The sequence below is a fragment of the Gossypium hirsutum genome, chromosome A08 (genome assembly GCF_007990345.1).
Source record: "Gossypium hirsutum isolate 1008001.06 chromosome A08, Gossypium_hirsutum_v2.1, whole genome shotgun sequence".
Lineage (NCBI taxonomy): Eukaryota > Viridiplantae > Streptophyta > Magnoliopsida > Malvales > Malvaceae > Gossypium > Gossypium hirsutum.
Window position 1 is genome coordinate 104,466,414 of NC_053431.1, and position 22,802 is coordinate 104,489,215.

At 33.6% G+C, this 22,802-nt stretch overlaps 2 protein-coding genes, 1 long non-coding RNA gene and 1 other non-coding gene across 4 annotated transcripts; 2 read left to right on the forward strand and 2 right to left on the reverse strand.

Moving 5' to 3' along the window:
- Window positions 1–2,285: 2,285 nt before the first annotated feature.
- LOC121205428 (small nucleolar RNA R71) lies at window positions 2,286–2,392 on the reverse strand. Its single transcript, XR_005900506.1, has one exon. It is a non-coding gene; the product is annotated as a small nucleolar RNA R71 (small nucleolar RNA).
- A 6,568-nt stretch (window positions 2,393–8,960) lies between these two features.
- LOC121204504 (uncharacterized) lies at window positions 8,961–11,265 on the reverse strand. Its single transcript, XR_005899443.1, has 2 exons — window positions 10,967–11,265; window positions 8,961–9,735 (listed from the first exon to the last, which is right to left on the reverse strand). It is a non-coding gene; the product is annotated as an uncharacterized lncRNA (long non-coding RNA).
- A 7,467-nt stretch (window positions 11,266–18,732) lies between these two features.
- On the forward strand, window positions 18,733–20,674 carry LOC121202932 (uncharacterized). The gene is made up of 2 exons (XM_016866722.2): window positions 18,733–18,976; window positions 20,318–20,674. The coding sequence occupies exons 1-2, from the start codon at window positions 18,863–18,865 to the stop codon at window positions 20,435–20,437; spliced, it is 234 nt and encodes a 77-aa protein (XP_016722211.1). The 5' UTR covers window positions 18,733–18,862; the 3' UTR covers window positions 20,438–20,674.
- A 242-nt stretch (window positions 20,675–20,916) lies between these two features.
- On the forward strand, window positions 20,917–22,382 carry LOC107934318 (uncharacterized). Its single transcript, XM_016866720.2, has 2 exons — window positions 20,917–21,823; window positions 21,918–22,382. Exons 1-2 carry the CDS (start codon window positions 21,565–21,567, stop codon window positions 22,139–22,141), a joined length of 483 nt encoding a protein of 160 aa, XP_016722209.1. The 5' UTR covers window positions 20,917–21,564; the 3' UTR covers window positions 22,142–22,382.
- Window positions 22,383–22,802: the final 420 nt, after the last annotated feature.

Consider the following 22,802-nt stretch of genomic DNA (forward strand, 5'->3'; position numbering starts at 1 on the left):
TACACATCACCTTACTAATAATGTTGCATCTCTTACCTCAAGTGTGCCTTATGTTGGTTCAGGTAAGGTTTTTGTTGGTAATGGTATTGTTTTGCCTATTACTCGAGTTGGAATGTCTTTATCTACGAGGTCTTTCCTTTATTATCTACATTTGTTGTTATATGTTCTTGGCATAACCAAGAATTTATTGTCTGTGTCTAAGTTCACAAAGGACAATCAGGTACTTGTTGAGTTCCATCCTACTCATTGTCAGATTCCAGACTTGAAATTAAAGGATGTGTTACTTCATGGCTCTCTGTAACATGGTTGATAAGCTATAAAAGTAACATATTTTAATCCCATTCTTAATACATTTTTGGATGATTAATTATGAAAATTAGGGAATTTGATGCTCCTAATCCTTTAAATTCATGTTTCTATACTTAGGAGAGCATTTGAGAGTGAAAAGAACAAAAACTAAGCCAAAATCAGAGAAAAAGAGCAGATTGTAGGAGCCACATGGGCTAGGCACATGCCCATGTGAGACACATGAGATGGACACACGCCCATGTGCCAACTCGTGTCAATTTCGCACCTTGCTTTCCCAATGCACAGGGAAATGCAATTTTTAGGCATTCTAGGCATTCTAAAGTCTATAAATACCAAATAGAAGAAGAAAGAAGGAAGCCAGTAGAGAAGCTTGAAGAAAACACTCAAGGAACACCATTGAAGCCACTTCTGAAGTAGATTTCCATCAAGATCGAGGACCTTATTTTAATTTCTTTTGAAGTTTTTATAAATTTCTTTGTTTCTTGTGGTTTTCCTGACTTTGAGATGTTTTTATTCAAAATTATGAACTAATTCCCTATATACCTAGGGAGGATGAAACCTATGACAAATTCTATAATTTAATTTCTATTTTACATGATAAATACTTTATTCTTGTTCTTGATTATGTGTGCTTATTTCTTGTTTTAATATTTCTGGGATAATAATTCGTGTTTAATATGCTTAATTTAGTGGAGCAAAAGTCTTTGTTTAAGAGTTGATTTAGCATAATTGAGTGGAGTTGCATGCAATCCTAAAAATAGGACAACATAAATCTACCAGATTAGAGTCAAATCTAATGGGGGAGTCTATAGATCAAGTTAATATGACAATAAGTGTTTTAATTAGAAAGAGACTTCAATTAATCAATCTAGAGTCACTTGTTCTAGAGTCAGCTGTTCTTACTCTCAAAAGAGATATTAGCATAATTTAGGGATTTTTACAAATCAAGACACCAAATGAATAAATCATTTAAATCAGATTATTAATAATAGAAGGAGTCTAGGTGGATTTTTTCCTGGGTATTGTCTCTCTCATTGGTTATCTTTTGAATATTTTCCTGATTTGTTCTTTGTTGCATTCTTAGTTAAATTAGTTTAGTAATTTTTAGTTTAAAACACATCACTCTAATTTTTCGGCTAAATAATAAGAAAACGGTAATTACTAATACTTTTAGTCCTCATGGATATAATATCTCTACTCACCGTAGTTATACTATTGTTCGATAAGTGCACTTGCCTTTGTCGTAAATTTTAGTTAGTACGGAAAACACACATCAAGTTTTTGGCGCCGTTACCAGGGGCTAAAATATTAGGAACACTTGATTTTTATTAATTTAGCCATTTTTATTTTTATTATTATTTTTTAGTTTAAATTTTTACATTCTAATTTTTTCTTTTTGTTTGCTTCTAGCAGGTTCTTTTGGTTTATGACTAGTAGAAACCCGTCGAGACCATTACTTTTTTATAGCAAGATTGAAAGTACTACTCGTAGAAACCGTAGAGAAGCATGGTAGAGTCGATAGAATTTAGTAGACGAACAAAAGGATAATATCTATACTGATGAGATGGGTAATAACCAGAATATTCAGCTACCTCCTGTAGCTCCTGTCCCTCGTATATGTACGATTATGCCAAGCCCACTCTAACTGAGACTAAATCGAGTATTGTACAACCTACCATTGCTACAAATAACTTTGAATTGAAGGCAAAAACTATTCAGATGGTACAACAGTTTGTTCAGTTCGATGGTTTGCAAGACGAAGACCCAAATACTCATTTGGCTAATTTTCTAGAAATTTGAGATACTTTCAAATTAATGGCACCACTGATGACGCCATTTGCTTACGATTATTTTGTTTCTCATTGAGGAACAAAGCTAAACAGTGAGTGGACTCTTTACCATGAGGTTCCAACACTACATGGGCTCAAATGACCGAAAAATTTCTACTGAAGTACTTCCTACCTGCTAAAACAACCAAGTTGAGGAATGACATCTCCTCCTTTGTTTAGATTGAATTAGAGACTTTATATGATGCATGGGAGAAGCATAAGAACTTATTAAGACGGTGTCCTTATCATGGGTTACCTTTATGGTTATAGGTTCAAACCTTCTGCAACCATTTGAATCCCTTAACTAGGCAACTAATGGGCATAGCAGCCGGTGGTACACTAAACAATAAAACACCCGAAGCAGATTAGGAATTTATTGAGAAGATGACACTGAATAATTATCAGTGGTAAGCCATGAGGACAAAGATGAAAGCAGCAAAATAAAATACCCAACAAACTGAAAGATCCAAGAAGTTTTACTATTCCTTATTTAATTGGTAGTTTAAATATTGATAATGCTTTGGTTGATTTAGGGGCTAGTATTAATATCATGCCCTATAAAATGTTTAAACAACTAGGTCTTGGGAAACCAAAACAAACTAGGATGAGTATTCAATTAGTGGATAGAACTATTAAATATCCTAAGGGTGTTATTGAGGATGTGCTTGTAAAAATCGATAAATTTATATTTCTTGTTAACTTTTTTGTATTAGACATGGATGAGGATAGTGAGGTACCATTAATCTTAGGTCGCCCCTTTTTAGCCACTGCCAGGACTATTATTGAGGTTGGTACGGGTGAAGTAGTAGTTCGTGTAAGTGACGAAACGGTTACTCTCCAAGGACATGATTCTGTAAAAGTCTCTAGTAATCGAGATAATATTAAAAGTTCTGTTAATGTAAGTAACCACATGGCTCAACCTTCTTTGTAGGAAAACCCTTATGGAAACATGATGAAGCCTTGTCAAGGTGACAAAAGTAGAACAACTCATGAAGATTGAATGTTACAACTCGATGAACTAGATGAATGGCGAACGCATGTCAATAAGAAATCGAAAAAGCACAAAAAAGAGTTGAAGCAACACCATGAGGAGCATGAGGATGGAATAAACCAATTTAAGGTTGGGGACAAAGTACTGCTAAAAAAATGAATATACGAATCTCCCTTTCAAAGCTTGAGTCAAACGGATCAACTTTATGTATGGTATTGAATATCTTTCCATACAATACACGCGAGGTAACTCATTCTGAGTTCGTCATTTTTAAGGTAAACAATACTCAACTTAAACATTATTTTAGTAATAACATTCTTTACAAGAAAGAGGGGCTTCGGCTCCGCGAACAACTGTAACCATGCGAATACAAGGTAAGTCGAGCTTAGACTCTAAATAAGTGCTTCTCGGGAGGTAACCCAAGTGTTTAACTTTTGCTAATTCTTTTAATTCCATTGCATGCTAATTTAAAATCTAAAAAAAATGTATTTTTGACCTACACGGCCGGGACAATACGGGTGTGTCCCAGGCCGTGTGCATATTAAAGTAATTGACAGAGAGTTATACAGTGTGGAAACATGGTCATACGAGTCACAAAGCCTAGACACACAGGTGTGTTCTTGGCTGTGTGAGCCTTGGGACTTAATTTTTCAAATTTTTGAAGGTTTCACGGCCTAAAATGGTCCACACAGTCTGGCGACATAGGTGTGTCCTAGGTCGTATATGTACTGGAGCTAAATTTTCAATTTAATTTCAAGTTAGTGAGTTACACGGGCAAGAGACACAACCATGTGTGAGACATGGTTGAGACACACGGCGTGTGTGATACCGTGTGCTCCTTATGGCCTCGCACACGGGAGTGGGAGAAACGAAGGAAATCACACATGGACTGGTACACGGCCGTGTGTGCCACATGACTTGGACAATAGGCGTGTCTAAGGTCGTGTAAAGATTGGGCTCACTTTTTAAATTGCACAGGCCTGAAAGAGTCATACACGGGCATTTGACACAGTCATACCCAACACGGGCTTCTACACAATTGTGTCACCCATTTTAACCCAAAACCTTAATATTTTTTTCCTTTCCAAATTGTCTTGTCTTCTTCATCTTTTCCCCTAGCCGCTGCACGCCCATCCCCTCACTATTCTAACCATCAATTTTTTCCTTTTCCCCTTCTTTCTCCCCTATCGTCGATGATCCCATCCCGCCGTTCCCACCTCGTTCCCTTCCTTTTTGAGCCCCTACCCCTCCTCCCTTCGAGCCACACACCACCATCGCGCCCTTTCTCCTTCTCCTTTTCTCCCTTGCAACTCTAGCCACCCCCTTCCATTCCATTCGTCCTTCTCCTCCTCTCCTCCTTCACCCCTCTTTTCTTTTCCCCTCACCAAACAAGCCCCTATTCTCCCCTTCGAAACAGTTCCCTCCCCTCCCCTACAACTAGCCTCTTTTCCATACTATTAGAGCTCAACCCCGTCCGTCGCAATGCCGACTGCCAATAGCTCCGGTCACCGTCCCACTGTTTGTCATTCCCTCCTTTAATTTAATTTTTTATTTTTATTTTTATTTTTATTTTTATTTTTATTTTTATTTTTATTTTTCTAGTCATTAGTTTTAGTATTATTATTATTTTATTTCGTATAAATACTATTATTGGTTTTGTTTTGTTTAGGATTCATTATTGTTAGTTATTTTATTAATAAGTATTGATTGTTATTTCACATATCTTTATTATTATATTATTTTTTTATCATGCTATGGGTTGGTGAGTTTGTTTTTGGGTGGGTTGTTCGGTATTGTGGTTTAAGTTTTCACTTCGATTCAGTCTCTATAGTGATGTCTATTGGCCTCGAATAGTCTTTTACTTTAATATGTTGTTTATGTTGTTTTTTTCGGTTATCTGATTTGTGCTTTTATCCTTTATTTCAGGGAAATCATGACGAACACACAAAGCACGTCTAAGGTCGTTGTCCCCGCTTCTAAAAAATGGAAAACTTCGGACGCGACCTCCTCCTCAGGCACTTTCGCCGATGCTCGCCATCCATTCTTATGATTTCTACAATGTCACCAGGAGGACTTATTTCAGCAGCTTCAACAAAGGTCATTCGACTTAGGCTGCTATATTGATCTCGCAGCTTTAAAGCAGGTTCAACTAGCTGATCAAGTCCACGCTATCATTGCTACAGCTCCATGGGATAGGTTCTTTGCCATCATCGAGTTCACCTACTTGGAGTTGACTTTAGAGTTTTGTTTGACATTTCTTCTATAATAGATGATGACGACCCATAACGAGCCAGGTACCATTACTTTCAGACTCAGCAGTACGGCAAGTCATATGAGCATCCCAGAGTTCAGAGCAGCATTAGGACTCTACACTGCAGAATTCATGGGTGCCGAGGGGTTTCTCCGATTATACTAGCACATCCACTACTTGCCATCTCTTTGCTGAGTAGACCTCACGGTAAGTACAACGCCTTAAGACCCGAGTCGTTCGAAGGTGACTTCTCTTCCTCCAGCCTTGCGCTACATTTATGCCATCTTGGCTTACACATTAGCCGGTAGGAGACAGGAGCACCGGAGTCATCGGTACAACCAATGCATATTTTTTGTGGAGCATGGCCACGAGGCGCATTTTCAATTTAGCCTACTTCATCGCTCTCGCCTTTTGCCATCAGACAAAGTGCAGTAGGAAAGTTAATATTTGTTTAGGCCCTTATATGACTTGACTCGCACAACACTTCGGTCTCTTCGACACACTGTAGCAGTCCTCCTCACTTATGCTAGTAGGACAGATGGCCCGACAGGATTTATCGAGCAGGATCCATATGAGGATGATCGAGCGACTGTGTAGAGTAAATCCTCATCAATACTATTTATCTCATTCTGATCTTCAGGATGAGCATGAGGACTTTGCTGATGATGCCCCTGTCCACCACGAGGTACCACCTTCGAGTCACCATACTACTTCTGTTGCTACCGTAGCAAACCTCTCCTAGCAGTTTACTCGTGTCGAGCAACACTATTTTCAGCGGTTCGAAAATATTGATGCAACCTTGCAGCAGATCTGTCAGCACCTCCATATATCCTCTTCAGCACTGGCAACTTACGATATTGATGCCTCTGATGATGAAGATCATTGATTTTGTCTTTTCTTTTTTAGTTTTAGTTTTATTTTTATTTTTATGTTTATTTTATTTTCTTAGACTTATTTCTTTTATTATCTTTTAAACTATATTTTTATTTTGATGGTTGTTTCTAAATGAGTTGTAGCCTTTTAATCTTCTTCACTATTTGTGTTTATTTTCTTACTAGTTTGCTCAGAATCATGTACTACATTTAGATTTGCCTATAATTCTGCCTTTCACCATTCTAGCAATTTCATCCATATTCAGGACAGTTTCAGTTTTCTCCCTCTTTTATTTGTTTGTACATTGAGGAGAATGTACATCTTAAGTGTAGGAAGGTTATTTATATAATTATTAGAAAATCCCTGAATTATTTGTTATACTTAAATATTTTTATCATACTTCCATTAGAGTGAATTTTTGTCAATTTGAGATTTTATTGATGTGTTTTAGATTGAGTTGTAGATTTTTGTGCATTGGTTGATTTAAACTTTAAGACATGAGAGAATCAAGCATGATAATTTTTTTAGAAATTAAAAATTTTAGGCTGTTTCCTTGAATTGAGGTATTATCTTGAAGTTTGAAATTTGCAAGTTGGACATCAAAATCATGATTTTTGTGAGATTTTAAGCCTTTAGAGCATACATTTTTCGTGCTCATTCTATTATTGGTTTTGAGTGTGTCAACTTGATCTATTATTCTAGAACTTGCTTCGATTATACATGTCAAGACCAATTTGTCAGCTTAGTTAAATTAGTTTAGTAATTTTTAGGTTAAAACACATCACCCCAATTTGTTGGCTAAATAATAAGAAAACAGTAATTACTAGTACTTTTAGTCATCGTGGATACGATATCTCTACTCACCGTAGCTATACTATTGTTTGATAGGTACGCTCGCCTTTGTCGTAAATTTTAGTTAGTATAGAAAACACACATCAATGGTCTTTATTGTCTTCAGACGTCTTCACACCAAAAGCATGTTACTTCTTTACTAGCTAGTTGCTATGTAGCTAAAAAGTCTATTTCATTGGATGTTTGGCATCATAGGTTGGGTCATCTTTGTAACACAGTTGTTAAGCAGGCAATGACTCGTTGTAATGTTGTTTTCCAAAAGAATAAAGCTGGTGTTGTTTGTGTAGCTTTTCATATTGGTAAATAACATAAATTGCATTTCACCAAGTCTGATACTCATATACAACTCCACTTGTATTAGTTGTTGATGATGTTTGGGGGTCTGCTCTTTTGCTTTCCAATGGTTTTGATATTATGTGATGTTTACTAATGTTTACTCTCGGTATATATGGGTGTATTTTTTGAAACAAAAGTCAAGTGTACTCTCAGCGTTTGAGCAATTTCATCGTCAAGCTGAGCGTATACTTAGTTGCAAACTAAAGGTTCTACAAACAGACGGTGGAGATGAATTTTAGGTTCTTAAGGCTTATCTTCATTCTCATGGTATTGTACATAGATTTTCATGTCCACACACGTCAGAACAAAATGGGCTAGTTGAGAGAAAACATTGACAGATTGTTGAAACAGGTCTCTCTATGTTAGCACATGCGTCTTTGCCACTCTCATACTAGAATGATGCGTTTAGTAGTGCAGTGTTATTAGCTAACAGGCTACTTTCAGTTCCTTTAGGTAACCTTCCTCCCTATCAAAATTTGTTTCATATTAAACATGATTACACTTTCTTAGAGTGTTTGAATGTCTTTGTTTTCCCAACTTGTGACCCTATAATGCCTACAAACTACGTTTTCGCTCCACACTTTGTACATTCCTTGGTTACTCTTCTGTGTATAAAGGCTATAGATGATTGTCACCTACAGAAAAAGTTTATGTTCGTAGCACCCTTCACCCATATTCAACGCCGAAATAGGGTTACGGAGTATTACCTGATATTTTATACAATTAAACATACATTTCACATACATTTTCAAATTTCATATAATCATCATAACACATTATTCACATTGTCCTAATACGAGCCTACGAGGCCTAAAACATGCATTCGGGGTGGTTTGGGACTAAATTGATAACTTATGAAATTTCTAGAAAAACTTAGAAAATTTTGTAAAATATAGGGGACACAAGCTCGTGTGGCTCGTCTGTGTGGGCATTTGAAATGGGATTACAAGGCCGTGTCCCAGCCTGTGTCCTACCTAGTGTAACTCTCTGACTTGGGTCACATGGCCAACCACACGCCCGTGTGACCAGCCCGTGTGCCATTCGAAATGGCCACACATGCCCTTGTGCCAGGCCATGTACTAGGCCACGCCAAACCTGTAGGGTATACTGATTTATACCACACGGCCAAGTCACACACCCGTGTGTTAGGCCGTGTGGAGCATATTGACTTGATTTTTAATTCAACACCAGGGGACACATGGCCGTGTAGCCTAACCTTGTATCACACACGGTTGAGACACACGCCCGTGTCTCTACCCGTGTGGACAAAAATAGGTTATTTGCCAAGCCATTTTGCCACCCAATTTGTATACACCTACACCAAACCAAATGGCATCAAAACATGGCATAAATAGGCATTCAAACCAACTAAATCAAGCCTAATTCATACTAGTTCTATACCATCATCCACAATACACACAAGTAACAAAATAGGCCATTCCATTTACACCAAATTCACATTTACAATTCAACTAAATGGACACTTTCAAACATGCATCATTTTCCCCAAACTCACAAGCATATAACTCCTCAAATATCAACCATTCACCACAAGCATTAATATAGCAATTATCAACACAAGACAAAGGTCATTTGCATATATATTTACGCAACCAAATCAACCAAAATAAGCTAACTCTCATGGCTCTACACAAAACCAAATACATAACATTTACAACCCATTTCAAATGACCAAATTCATTACCAAACTATATATTAAAATGACCATAATCCTATACATGCCATATATCTAAAAACATAGATTCAAAAGTACCAAAATGATAGTTGGATAGTGTGATGAAGTCTCCGACGATTCCCAAATTTGAGCTAGTTTGATATCACTATAAAATATGGAAAATTAAACAAAGTAAGCTATAAAGCTTAGTAAGCTCATATGAATTAATAAGCAACTCATCAATTATTTACTAATCAAATAATATGAACAATATATATACTACAAAACATTTAATCAAAATGTTAACTTGTATTCAATCACATATATAACCATAAACTTATAGATTCCATAAATTCGATGCTCATATAGTTTCCGTACATACCTGTACTGTTACTTATCTACTTCTCACCATTTCATATTTTCGATTTACTCGTTGAACCATTCAGAATACTATCGGATACTCGGGAATCTCGCACCCTAAGTGCCACATACATAGCCGAAGCTATCTCAATCTCGTATCACATATAATGCTCACTCTCAAGCTATCAACAGGTCTGCTCATACAAGCTGATGGTTATGACGAAGCTATACGATACTGCTCACACAAGCTTACGAGTATCTGCAACACATGCCAGATAACTTAGCCACCGGTAGGACGTACGGACCAGTACCCAAATCACATAACCCCTAACGACATGTCATTTGTATCCTAATCTATTCCTAAGGTTCAACCAGGATTTCTCGTAGTCAAACCATCGTCGATCATATTCACAAGGTCGTATTCACAATTTATGCAATATCAAAGCATTTAAAACATAAATATAACAATACTTATTACATACTAACTTACCTCGAATGCAAAAACGAAAAAATAAGTAGATTAGTTTGAAACCTTATTCTTTCCCCGATCTAAAATCATTTTTCATTTTTCTTGATCTTAATGAGCTAAATAAGCTTGGCCGAATTTCAAGCCCTAAAAATGGCTATTCTTTTTGTTAAAATCGGCTAAGGAAGATGATACATAAAAATTATGGTTTTTTGTTTTATTTATTTTACTTTAAATAACCAAATTACTTATTTAACCTTAAGTTAAAACATTAAAAATCACTTAAAATATGTCCATAAATGTCCACTATTATAAAAAAAATGGTCTAGTTACAACATAAGGACCTTCACTTTAATAATTCATAGCTATTAGACACTTTTAACTAATAGAACTCCATTTTTACACTTAACGCGATTTAGTCTTTTTTATCAAGTTAAGCACTCAAACGAGAAAATTTCTTAATGAAATTTTCACACAATCACATTATCATGCTGAAGACATTAAAATAAAATTAAAATAATAATAAAATAATTATTTCAACTTCGAATTTGTGGTCCTGAAACTACTATTCCTAGTTGACTAAAAACGAGTTGTTACAATGTTTCTAGACATATGACCTTTTATGAGCATATTTTTCCATTCTATCAAGTTACACAGTCAAACTCTATTCCATCCCTATATGAAAGGTCATTTCATACTTAGTCTTCTTCTCTTTTAATCGTACTATCATCTATTACATCATCTCCTTCTTTGTCAACTTTATCCACTCGAACTCCTATACCACATACAAGTCTACCTTCTATACCTACTTCTTGTTCATCATCCAATCCCTCTATTCACTATTCATCTTTCCCCACAGTACGTTCCTTTTCTAGCGCATCAACTTCATGCTCTGTGACGGTTCCCTCCACTTCACAACCTCAACCTACCTTTAATATTCACCCTATGGTCACCAGAAGCAAGATTGGTATTTTTAAACCCAAGGTTTATCTTACTGAGACAGCCTATTCTCTTGACAATGTACCTATTGATATCCATCAGGCCATGCAATTTTCTTCTTGGTAGGCAGTATTTCATGATGAACTTGAAGCTTTGATCCACAATCATACATGGTCTCTTTGCACTCTACCTTCAAACAGAAACACAGTGGGTTGTAAATGGTTGTTTAAGGTTAAGAAAAAGCCTGATAGCTCTGTTGGTAGATACAAGGCTCAGTTAGTGGCCAAGGGGTTTTCTCAAAATATCGGCTTAGATTTTGTTGACACCTTCATTCTGGTAGTTTGAGCTAATACTATTCGCATTGTGCTTGCTTTTGCTATTATGCAAGGACGGTCGTTGCGCCAGGTGGATGTTAACAATGCTTTTTTTAATGCAAAGTTGATAGAAGAAATTTACATGACACAACTACCCAAGTTTGAAGTTGCTAGTGTTAATGAGGAGAAACTTGTATGTCATTTTCACTAGGGGTAAGCAAAATTCAATTCGATTTAAAAAAAATCAAAAAAATTCAAATTTTGAGTTAATCAAATCGAGTTATTCGAATTATTCGAGTCAACTCGAATAAAAAATTTCAAATTTCGAGTTTGAGTCAAGTTGAATCTTTACAATTCAAATAACTTGAATAATTCGAATAATAGATTAGTATAAATACTGTTTTGGTCACTGTCAATTTTGAAAATAAGCAAATTGGTCTCTCTTAACAAAAATTACAAAAAAAATCAAAGTAATTTTCAAAATTTGAAAATAATTTTTAAAATTCTAAATTCTATATTTTTAAAAAAATTATAATTTTTTAAAAAAAATCTAAAGAAATATATAAAAATTTTAATAAAATAATAATTTTGAAATCTAAATAAGTGATTAATGATTCAAGTTTATCATATTAAAATATCTTATTTTTTTATTATTTTACTTAAAAAAAGTTTTCAAATATATATTGTTTCAAATTTTTGTGTTCTAACAAGGAAATAGTTATATTGTACAAGATTTTAATTTAACATTATTAATTTTTCTAATTTAACTCAAATGATTTCACTCGATTCAATCGAACGCTCACCCTTAATTTGAGTTATCCGAAAATCCAAATAAAAAAGACAAAACTACATCGTTTTAATAGATGTTTACCTTTTCTAAAGTTAAAAGTCAAAACTATCAAGTTAAAAGGCAAAACTACATTGTTTTGATAAATGTTTACCCATTAGTCTTACTTTCCTTCCCGAATTGCCCCACTATCTTTTTTTCCTTTACTCAAAATTAATCTAAAAGCTTGTACTTCGTCTACTTGTAAAATAATCAGTCCATGTAAACAAAACATTGAGTATAAATAATAAGATTCATTAAATTGACTCGATTTGAAAAAAATTCAAATTGAATTCGATTGCTAAAATAGGATTCATCAACTCGACTAACTCGAAATTTTTTTACTCGATTTGACTCAACTCGACTCAATCAAATACTCACCCTTAGTCTTCACAAGGCTTTGTTGGTTTCACATACTTCGAAAGTTTTTAGCTGATAGGCTTAGGTTTCAGCCATCTAAAGCTGATCTATCTTTGTTCATAAGGATTTCTACTACGTCCATTCTATTACTCATGGCATATGTTGATGATATTGTAATTATTGGCACATTTAATGATGAAATTGATGAGGTTTTGAAACAGCTGCACAATACATTCTCATTGAAAGATCTTAGTGCTCTTTATTTTTTTCTTAGCATTAAAGTCTGTTGTACCCCAAATAGGTTGTTTTTTACTCAACGAAAATATGTTACTGAGCTACTTACAAAAACAGGTATAGCAGGTGCTGCATCTATCCTTACGCCTATGGTTAGCACACCAAAGTTATCATCATTAGAAGGCAACCCATTTGAAGATGGTCATTTCTATTGCAGTGTGATAGGGTCTTTACAATATGTGTGTCTCACTCGACCTGACTTAGCATATTGTGTAAACAAGCTTAGTCAGTCTATGAATAGTCTTCTTGAAGTTCATTGGAAGACAGTGAAACATGTTTTAAGGTATCTTAATGGTACGTTGAGTCATGGGTTGTACTTTACCAAAGGTTCACTTACTGTGGTGTGCTACTTTGATGCTAATTGGGCTTCTGTAGTAGAATATCATTGTTCTACATCTAGATTTTGTGTTTTTCTCGAATCAAATCTGGTTGTATGGTGTTCTAAGAAGCATAATGTGATTTTACAATCATCTTCCGAGGCTGAGTATCGTAGTGTTGCCAATTGTGTGTCTGAGCTCTTGTGGGTTCAACAGTTGATAACGAAACTTGGCATATCTCTGTCTCAGGTTCCTATTGTTTAGTGCGATAATAGTTTCGCTATCTCTATGATTGCAAACTCTACTCATCATGCTCGAATCAAGCATGTAGAAAATTATCTACATTTTGTTCATGAGAAAGTGTTAGCTGGTGTGTTGTAAGTCAAGTTTGTGCCATCCGCCCATCAACTTGTAGACATGTTTATAAAACCAATTCCACTTATTTGATTTGCTGGCTTCAGGCGTGGTCTTCAAGTTCTTGATAAAACGTCAGTTTTTCTCAAGATAACAAAAACCAAGAGAATGATAGAATGGTAGTATGTACGTCTTGAGTTTGTTATCCAGCTATTGTAACAACTCAGCTGATTAGTTGTTAGCCAAGATCTATTAAAGTTGTTATGCATATGTATGAGCATGCTTTACATGATTACCAACTTCTCTCAGTCAATATATATGCACTGAGTAATAGTTGCTAAAAGTACAATTGTTTTGAATTTCTTTTCAACAATAAAAAAATTCATCTCTTTACTTTTTCTCAACTGCCAAATAGCATCTAAACTTGATATTTTGCTTTGTTTTCTAACTTACTTTATCTTTCTTAGGTTTTTTTTTTATTCGTATTTTTATAAGATTGAGTTATTTTTTCTCTGAGTTTTCAACACTCATGAAAAGGTTGGTAGAAAATTTTATATTTCTTAATTTGTATTTTTTATGAAAAGATAAAACATTTTTATTACAATTCCTATCCGGTAACTATCGTTGCTTGCTTCAATTTTATTTTAACACCTTCAAGTTTCATTAACAAAGTTTTAGGAAAAAAACCAAAATTTATGGGTTTTGAACTATAAGCCTTGCTAATTTTTTTAGGGTAAACTACCAAAATAGTCACCTTTATTTGCCTCAGGTTATATTTTAATCACTTATATTTGAAATGTTATGTTCTAGTTACTTACGTTATCGTGTTGTAACATTTTAGTCGCTGAGCCGTCAATTAACGTTAACAGTGTAACGGTAAGCTGACGTGCCATGCTAAATCATCATTTCAAACAAAAATTTTAAGTTAAATTCTGCAATCGTTCCCTATATTTTTTCATTTTGAGCAATTTAATTTTTTTATGTTTTTTTAACCTTTTTTTTCTTTATTTTCCATTCTCTTCTTCTTCTCCCTCTGTTTTTTTCCTTTCTTCATTTCTTTTAACATAGTTTTTCTAAGTTTTCCATTTGTTAAAACTAGTTTACAAGCTCGCCTCACTCGAAAAAATTAAATTGTTCAAAAAAATAAAAGTATAGGCACTAGTTTTAACAAATGGAAAAAAAAAAGAGAATGGAAAATTAAGAAAAAAATGAAAGTTAAAAGAACATAAAAGAAAAAAGTCAAATTGCTCAAAACGAAAAAATATAGGGAACGATTGTATAAATTAACATAAATTTTTTATTTGAAATGATGATTTAACGTGCCACGTCAGCTTATCATTACACCATTAATGGCAACTAACGGCTCAACGACTAAAATGTTACAATGCGATAACGTAAGTGACTAAAATGTAACATTTCAAACATAAGTGACTAAAATGTAACACTCCTAACCCATATTCGTCGACGGAACAAGGTTACGGAGCATTACCAGAGTTTACAAAACAATTACAATTAATTCATGTCATTTACTATTCATATCTGAAATTAATATATTTTATTTTATAGCCCCTATAAATGGGTCATCAAGGCCTAAAATAGGCATTAGAAACAAATCAGGATTAAACCGGAAACTCAGAGAATTTTTCATGAATTTTCAAAATTTTTCCTAGGTGTAGGGGACACACGCCGGTGCGGCCATGCCGTCTGAACCGCCCATGTCTTAGGCCGTGTGGGCATTCGATGTGGGACACATGGCCATGTCCCAGCCCTTGTCCTTACCCGTGTAACTCTCTGACTTGGGTCACACGACCAACCACACGCCCGTGTGCTAAGCCATGTGTTAAAACCTGAGCATTCTGTTTCAAAATTTTAAGGTGCAGGGGACACACAGCCAAACCACATACTCGTGTGAATGGCCATGTGTTACACACAGCTGAGACACACGTCCGTGTCTCTGCCCATGTGGACAAAAATAGGCCATTTTAAGGCCACTTTTCTCACCCAATCTTGGTATCAACCTAGGCACAACTATTTACACACTCACAAAACACAATAAGACCTTCAATTCAAACCAATTCCAAGTCTTATAACTAACATATCATTACATGTATTCAAATATCCAATCTTACCAAATCAATCATATACACATTTGTGCATATTTTACTAAATTTATTAAGTTAAATTATACCTCATTATACCTACTAACTAACCATCAATTAACCATTTTAAACATACCTCATGCATGTTTAATTCATACTTATATAAGTTGGTTGGAAACTTAAACAAAGTATACATCATAATATTACACAAACCAATTTTACCTAAATTATACAAATCACTATACATGCCATATAAACCAAAGTATGCATAACAAAATCTATCGGAGCAAACTGAATAGTGTGGCTTGATGTGTTGCTCAAATCTTCCGATTTCTCGTTAATCTACAAGAACATTAAACAACACGAGTAAACTTATCGAAGCTTAGTAATTTCACTAGGTTAAACATTGATCTTACCGAACTCACTATAATAAATTAAAGTGCAAATAAATCATACATTCTTCCTGTCAAGCACAATATAAATCAATGAACACACTTCCTTCAAATTAATAACAATAATAATCAATAAATCTTTCAATTCCAATCACATGATTCTTTTACCAATTCTTACTAAATTGAAGAACGAATTATGGGTATGAGTACATCTTTTTCTTTGTGTCATAGTCCAACTATGGTCTTACATATATGTTGTCATGGCTCTGTCATGGTCTTACATTCGTAGTGTCATAACCTAGTTATGGTCTTATCATCAGAATGTCATAACCCAGCTATAGTCTTACATATAAATACTGTCATGGTCCAACCATGGCCTTATCCGTCAATTCATCCTTTATCACTAAACGATTGTACTCAATCCTGGGTTCTACTCAATTTAATCATTCAATTCTATTTCATAATTTAATAATAATTTTTATTGTCAACAACAAAAATATGACTGATTACATAATAACATTCATCAATTAGTAAATAAACATTAAAATTTAACCAAACGAACTTACATGGGCTAATTATGGAATTTATAGTAGTTAGGGACTATTCTATTAATTTTCCTTTTTCTCGTTGATCTACGGGCTCTTGATCTAAAATATAAAATTATTCATTCATTAGCATATATTATGTAAAATTATTCATTCATTAGCATATATTTCAATTCAATTTACTTCACAGTTAATAGCCCTTAATTTTCCAAATTACACAATTAACCCAACTTTTACAGTTTTTACAATTTAGTCTCTTACCAATTATCTTATCAATTGAGCTATTTTTTCTCAATTGACAATTTATTCAATTATTCTAGGCTATATTACAGCCTTTGATACATATAAATTTAATATCAAACCCTAATTCTTTAATTCTTCACAATTTAGTCCTAAAATTAATTTTTATTGAAATCACTTGATAAAATCATCATATAACAAAATTAAAGATTCAATTTTCATGTTAATTTATCATAAAAATCCAGCACTCATCAATGGTAACTTTCAAAATTATCCATAAAATCAAAAACTAATGAAATAACTAGTTGGACCTAATTGTAAAAGTCTTAAAAATACAAAAATTACAAGAAAAAGGAAAGAATTGAACTCACTTGTAGCAAAAATATGAAAAACCAGCTTAGAGGGACTCTTCTATGCCATTTTTGGCTGAAAATTCATGAGGAATTGTCTAAATTTCTTTTAATTGTTGTTTTATTTATTTAATTTTATAAAATTTCCAATTTTACCCTTATTTCATCTAATTTCCTAATTTTTTTTTCTTGCTAATGCCGCGTCAGCCATCATCTTTGGGCTAATTTGTCTTTTAAGTCCTCCCTCATTTAACATTTAGGCTATTTTATTACTTTAGCAAATTTTACACTTTTTTCAATTTAGTTCTTTTTAATTAATTAACTATCAAAACGTTAAAATTTTTAAACGAAACTTTACGACTAACTCAATGACACTCCATAATATTTATAAAAATATTTACGACTCAATTTATGAAATCGAGGTCTCGATACCTTGTTTTCAAAACCACTTAACCTAATAATTTCTTTTAAAACACAAATTACTAATTCAAAAATCTTTCTAAAATCACACTTAACTCATAAATAATAAATAATAAAATTTTTGAACTCACTCGTCGGATTTAGTGATCTCAAACCACTATTTCCGACACCACTGAAAATTAGGCTGTTACATAAAATGTAACATAAGGTAAACAAAAGTGACTAGTTTAGTAGTTTACCCTTTTTTATATTTTTTAAATTTTAAATAATTTTTTAGAATTTTTACATGCTTTTTGAATTTTAAAAAATGATTTATAATTTTTAATGGTTTTTCATTTTCATAATTTTTATATTTTTATATTTTTTTATATTTTTATAATTTGTTTTTATATGTTTTTACATTTTAAAAAATTAATTTGAATACCTTTTAATTTTTTACATTTATATATATATATTTATGATTTTTACATTTTTAAAATATTTTCTACAATTTTAGATGTATTTACCGGAATGCACCATGTGACCATTTATAATTGATTGGAGGAGATGACCGGGTTTTTTTAACGGGGTTAACATTTTGAGATAAATCATGTAACTGAAGCAAAGAAAACTAAGATACTTTAGGGGCAATTTGTGCATTAAGTGTAATTTAAATATCACTTTTCTAATAAAAAAATGTAGGTACTAGAATAAAAGAATTTGAGTAAAGTTTAGAATTAAACCGAAAAATAAGGATGGAGGGTCATTTCTGAAATTCACCAATCAAATTAAGGGAAAACTACACCATTAGTCACTAAAATATGGATAAATATTCATTTTAGTCATTTAACAAAAAAGTTATAATCTTGATCACTAAACTATTCAAAAGTTTTCATTTAAGTCACTAAGATGTTAAAATCGAAGCTATATGACTTTCCATGTTTGCACTACCCGCACCAGTCGAAAGCTTTCTTTCCCATTATCTTCTTTAGTTCAATTTTTTTTATCATGAACAGTTTTGAATATCGCGAATCTACAAACTAAAATTCAAATAACTTTTTTCTCTTATCTCCGACACTGATTGTCATACCGACTTGTATCTAAAGTATGTTCTTCTGCTTGTCGATGGGTACTGATCCACCAAATCGATCGATCATCGATGGAACATTAAAAAAAAGAAGAAAAAACTTAACATATCAGTGACTTAAATAAAAACTTTTAAATTTTTCATTGACTTAAATAAAAACTTTCGAATAGATTAGTAATTAAATTATAATATTTTTTAGTTAAGTGACCAAAACAAAAACATACCCCTAATTTAGTAACTAATTGTGTAGTTTACCCTAAAATTAATAGCAACTTGCCGTCAAAACCTCCGAGACCTTTCGAAAACCTTCCATAAACTAAGCCCAAAAAACAAAATTGAGAAGAAAAGGAAAACGTTTTCTTTTTGGCTAGAACCAAAAAACCATATTTGATGATACGGAAAATATGAATCCCCAAGCAGACAAGATGGTGAGGAGGATCACCATGGTGGCTACTGTTACTGCCTCTTATTTCCTTTTAACCGCTGACTATGGCCCTGAACCTAATGCTCTCGACCCTGTAAGTATCTTCTACTCTTTACTATTGTTTCGGTTTCAAAGGCCAATCTTCGGGTTTTCAATTTTTTCTTATCTGCTGCAGCCTAGGATAAGGGTCATATTATTTTTTGTGGGTTTTCATCAATTTGATGGTTTAGGTTCTACATTCATATTTAGTGTGGAGAATTATAATAAATGATAATGAATTTGAACATGTTAGGTATTAACCTATTGGGTCGAGTAGTCAGTAGCTCAATCTCGTTTCGGATTGGAGTCATGCGGAGGAGAAAACATTGCTAAGTTCGCCCATGTTTACGGATTTGACTTGGTTCAACTCTGGATTTAGTTAGACCCAAGGGGTCTTGAAAAAAAAAGTATAAACTTCAAATCCCATTCATTTTCAAAAGAAAATGAAATAATTAAAACCTGAAAGATTGGGGTTTGGACCTTCTAGTTGAAGAAATTTTAATCAGTTATAGGCAGGATAGGATGGCAACTAACCCCTTTAGAATGAAGTCCAGAAATATAAGAAAAGAACTTAGATGCTGGAACTGAGAGTTTTTATGTGAATTTTGGAAGTTGAAAAAAGATACTTTCTCATGATTTATGTTACACTTTACAAATGCAATTATTGAGAAATTAGGAAGTCTGATGATTTTTTCATCATCATGGACAGCACACGAATGATTAAGCAATACTGTCTCCCATAGAGTAGTAATTTCGAGTTTCGATTCTAGTTGCTGTATGATATATATATTTCACATGTAGGGTAACCTTAATTGCTTTCGTGTTTTGGGCTTTGGCTTCTTAAAAGCAAGTTTTTTAGTTTGTAAGATGTTGGCTGATAGAATATTGTAAAATGTAATTGGTCTCCTGTACATTAGCTGCGCTAAGCTTCCTATGTTTTAATATGCTTGTAAATCTAATCTTTTTCTATTCTCCTAATACTTGTTTTCTCTAATTCCATGGAGCCCACGCCTCTATAATTTCTTTACTTTCATAAATACTCCAAATTTCTCAACTTTGTTAGGCATAAATTTTGTTGCCTCCTATGTTTGTTGTGTGTAGCATGCTGGTTGTTGATGAATCGGCTTTTCGCTTGTTAAGTTTGAATGATAATGGTCCAAGGGAAGAAGAATGATAAAAGAAAGGAAATAGGAATTAGGATATGAAAGAAACAAGGATCTGGTATTTGGAGAACTGGATGCTTGATCTTTACATTCTTTGTTTGGGGTCGTTTGGGGATTTGACTGATGTTGTGATGTATTTGTGTGCTGTATTATCAGTATTCATTAAGGCCGTTTTAGAATTTGGCTTCCTCTCCATTTGTTTGCGATTCTATTGAAATGATATTCACGTGCAGATCAAGAAGAGCATACTATCAGCACAAACTTCACTGAAAGAGTTTATCGTGGGATCATCGAGGGAAGAACATCAAGGAAGTTCGCAGAGTTCCAACAACAACGCTAAAGAACACCCGTAGGTCTATACTCCATCCATAGGATACAAGATCGAGCAGTGATGAGGTTTGACTATTGAATAAGGCTTTTTTATGGTTATTATTACATTAGGGAATGCCTGAAAATTGTTGTATGAGGCCAAGCTTCCTTTGTCCCTTTTGAGTTTTCAACAGGGAATTTTGTGTTTGTGCAGTACTAGTAGTGTGTACTTTGTACATATTGCTTTTGAAGAAGGAATTTCAGTGGCGGTCATTTGATTATTTACTGCTAGTAATATTAAAATACTTACTATTTTAAAATAAATATTTTTATTGCATTTAAAATGCTTATATTATATATTTAGCAAATGAAAGACAAATCATGTCTTTTTCTTAAAATGAAAAAGAAAAAGTACTAATTTATTATCTGAGTCCCAAATCCTTAAGATGAGTAAAATGCTTGTATATTTAGTAGTTGTTCAATGCAGGCACAGGCAAAATTGAACAATATTTTTACAAATAGCCTGATTTTAGTGATCTAATTATGGTTTTAGACCCCTTATTATGTTGAAATTTGGGATTCAGTTTTTCTACTTTGATTTGGCATAATTTAGTCATTCTACTCTTACAATATTATTGGTAGGTTCAAATGGCTAATAGTACATCATTTAAAAAAGAAAACCCAGCTTTGAGATTCGGCTTTAGACTAATTGAACACTATTTATTGGATTTTTTAAGACAATAGGCAACTATTAACGGTGTTTATCAATTTGAATTTACTAAATGGTGTTTATCAACAATTTGGATTTACTTATAATCTTAAGGAAGCTTTAAATTCTAAAATTAGAAAATCTAAAATATGAAGATTAGAATCTAATTTTTAGAGTAGTAGAGGGACTGCAATCATCATTAGACCTAAACTAGTATGTTTAGTGTTAAATTGTTAACGGCGTATATAGGAAGCCTTCAGACGACGCCGTTGAGTTGGTCTAGTTGCACCAAGTTTATACGACGACGTTGTGCTGACCCAAGTGGGGGCTAACAGCTCGTACAGAGCTTCAGGTTCAACATCAAAAGATTCAAAAGACGCTCGAACTTTTCAAATTTCAAATCCCTAATGTTCCCAAAAGAAGAAGGGGTCTCTGCAAATAAAATCTAATCTTCTCTGATAGATGGCTCTGAACAACAAGCTCAAAACCCTAGAGACCCGCATTGGCAATGGACGGGCCGAATCGGAACCCGACTCCGAAGAGGACTTGGAGGAGCTGCAATCAGATGTGAAGGAAATGGCAGAGAAGATTCTAGAATATAGAGCTACTATTCCAGATCAGCTTAAGACGACTCTCGATTCAATTCTTTCCGCTCAAAGACCCGATTTGCCCGGCATTGATGATGGGTCGGATCCTGGACCTTCAGCACAAAATAATGCAGGTAGAGTTACACCCTTCAATTTTATAAGATTTTTGGAATTGGGACTTAATAATTTTTTCTCCATAATTGACCTAGATTTTGTTTATTTTTATAGATTCAAAAGAGATGAAATCAGATGACGAACAAAGGGCGGAAGAGAAGATACGATCACTTAAAGGCAAAATTTCGAGTAACATTTCAGCAATGCCGGTTGTTTTGAAACGGATGAAAGTTTGCATTTCCAGGATTGAGAAGCTAGAGTCTTGCAATGGCATTATACACCCTGCTTTGAAAAAGAGAAAATTAGTTGATCCAATGAAGCTTTATTTTCATAATTGACGAAATCTAGATTTCGAAATGAAAGGCTTACTCTACTCGTGTGTTTTTTTTTTTTCTCCTTCCACCATTGCAGGTATGGTTATGGTGTAATTACTTGAAGATACTGATTTCAATGTCTGTACCGCAAGGGAGCTTTCTGTAATGAAGTGCTTTCTTTTTTTATTTAGTAGTATTTTTGTTTCTCAATTCTACTAGGGGCTTTGATTGTCTTCTTAAAATGTAAGAGCTGTTTTCGATGTAATTATTTGTTAAGATTAGCCTTTTTAGTAAGGTATCTACATTTTTGGTACTAGTTTTAGAGTTTGATATCTTTTCAAGATTGCAACTTTAAACACTTTATTGTTGAGCTCTAATAGTATTAATTAGGGATAAATCACTATTTTGAAGCATGAACATTTTGGTTTGAATTAAGTAATTATTTTCATATTGGGGTTTGAATTTTTTTTTGTCGAATTTATACTCTAAACTTGGTAATTGTTTTTTATATTGGGACTTGAACTTGATAACTGTTCCCATGTCGAGGTTTGAAATATTATGGATTAATTTTGACAAAAAAAAGTTTAAGTCGAGAACAATTGCTAAGTTTAATGCTAAACTTGAAAAAAAAATCGTACTTTGATATAGTTCTCAAGTTCAAGCCCAAAAAAATGATTTAACCTTT

Excerpts from the sequence above, each read along its gene's own strand:
- LOC121202932 (XM_016866722.2), top strand. The coding sequence starts at position 18,863 with ATGAATCCCCAAGCAGACAAGATGGTGAGGAGGATCACCATGGTGGCT. Across the intron at positions 18,977-20,317 it reads AACCTAATGCTCTCGACCCT|ATCAAGAAGAGCATACTATC; the intron begins GTAAGTATCTTC and ends ATTCACGTGCAG.
- LOC107934318 (XM_016866720.2), top strand. The coding sequence starts at position 21,565 with ATGGCTCTGAACAACAAGCTCAAAACCCTAGAGACCCGCATTGGCAAT. Across the intron at positions 21,824-21,917 it reads TTCAGCACAAAATAATGCAG|ATTCAAAAGAGATGAAATCA; the intron begins GTAGAGTTACAC and ends TTATTTTTATAG.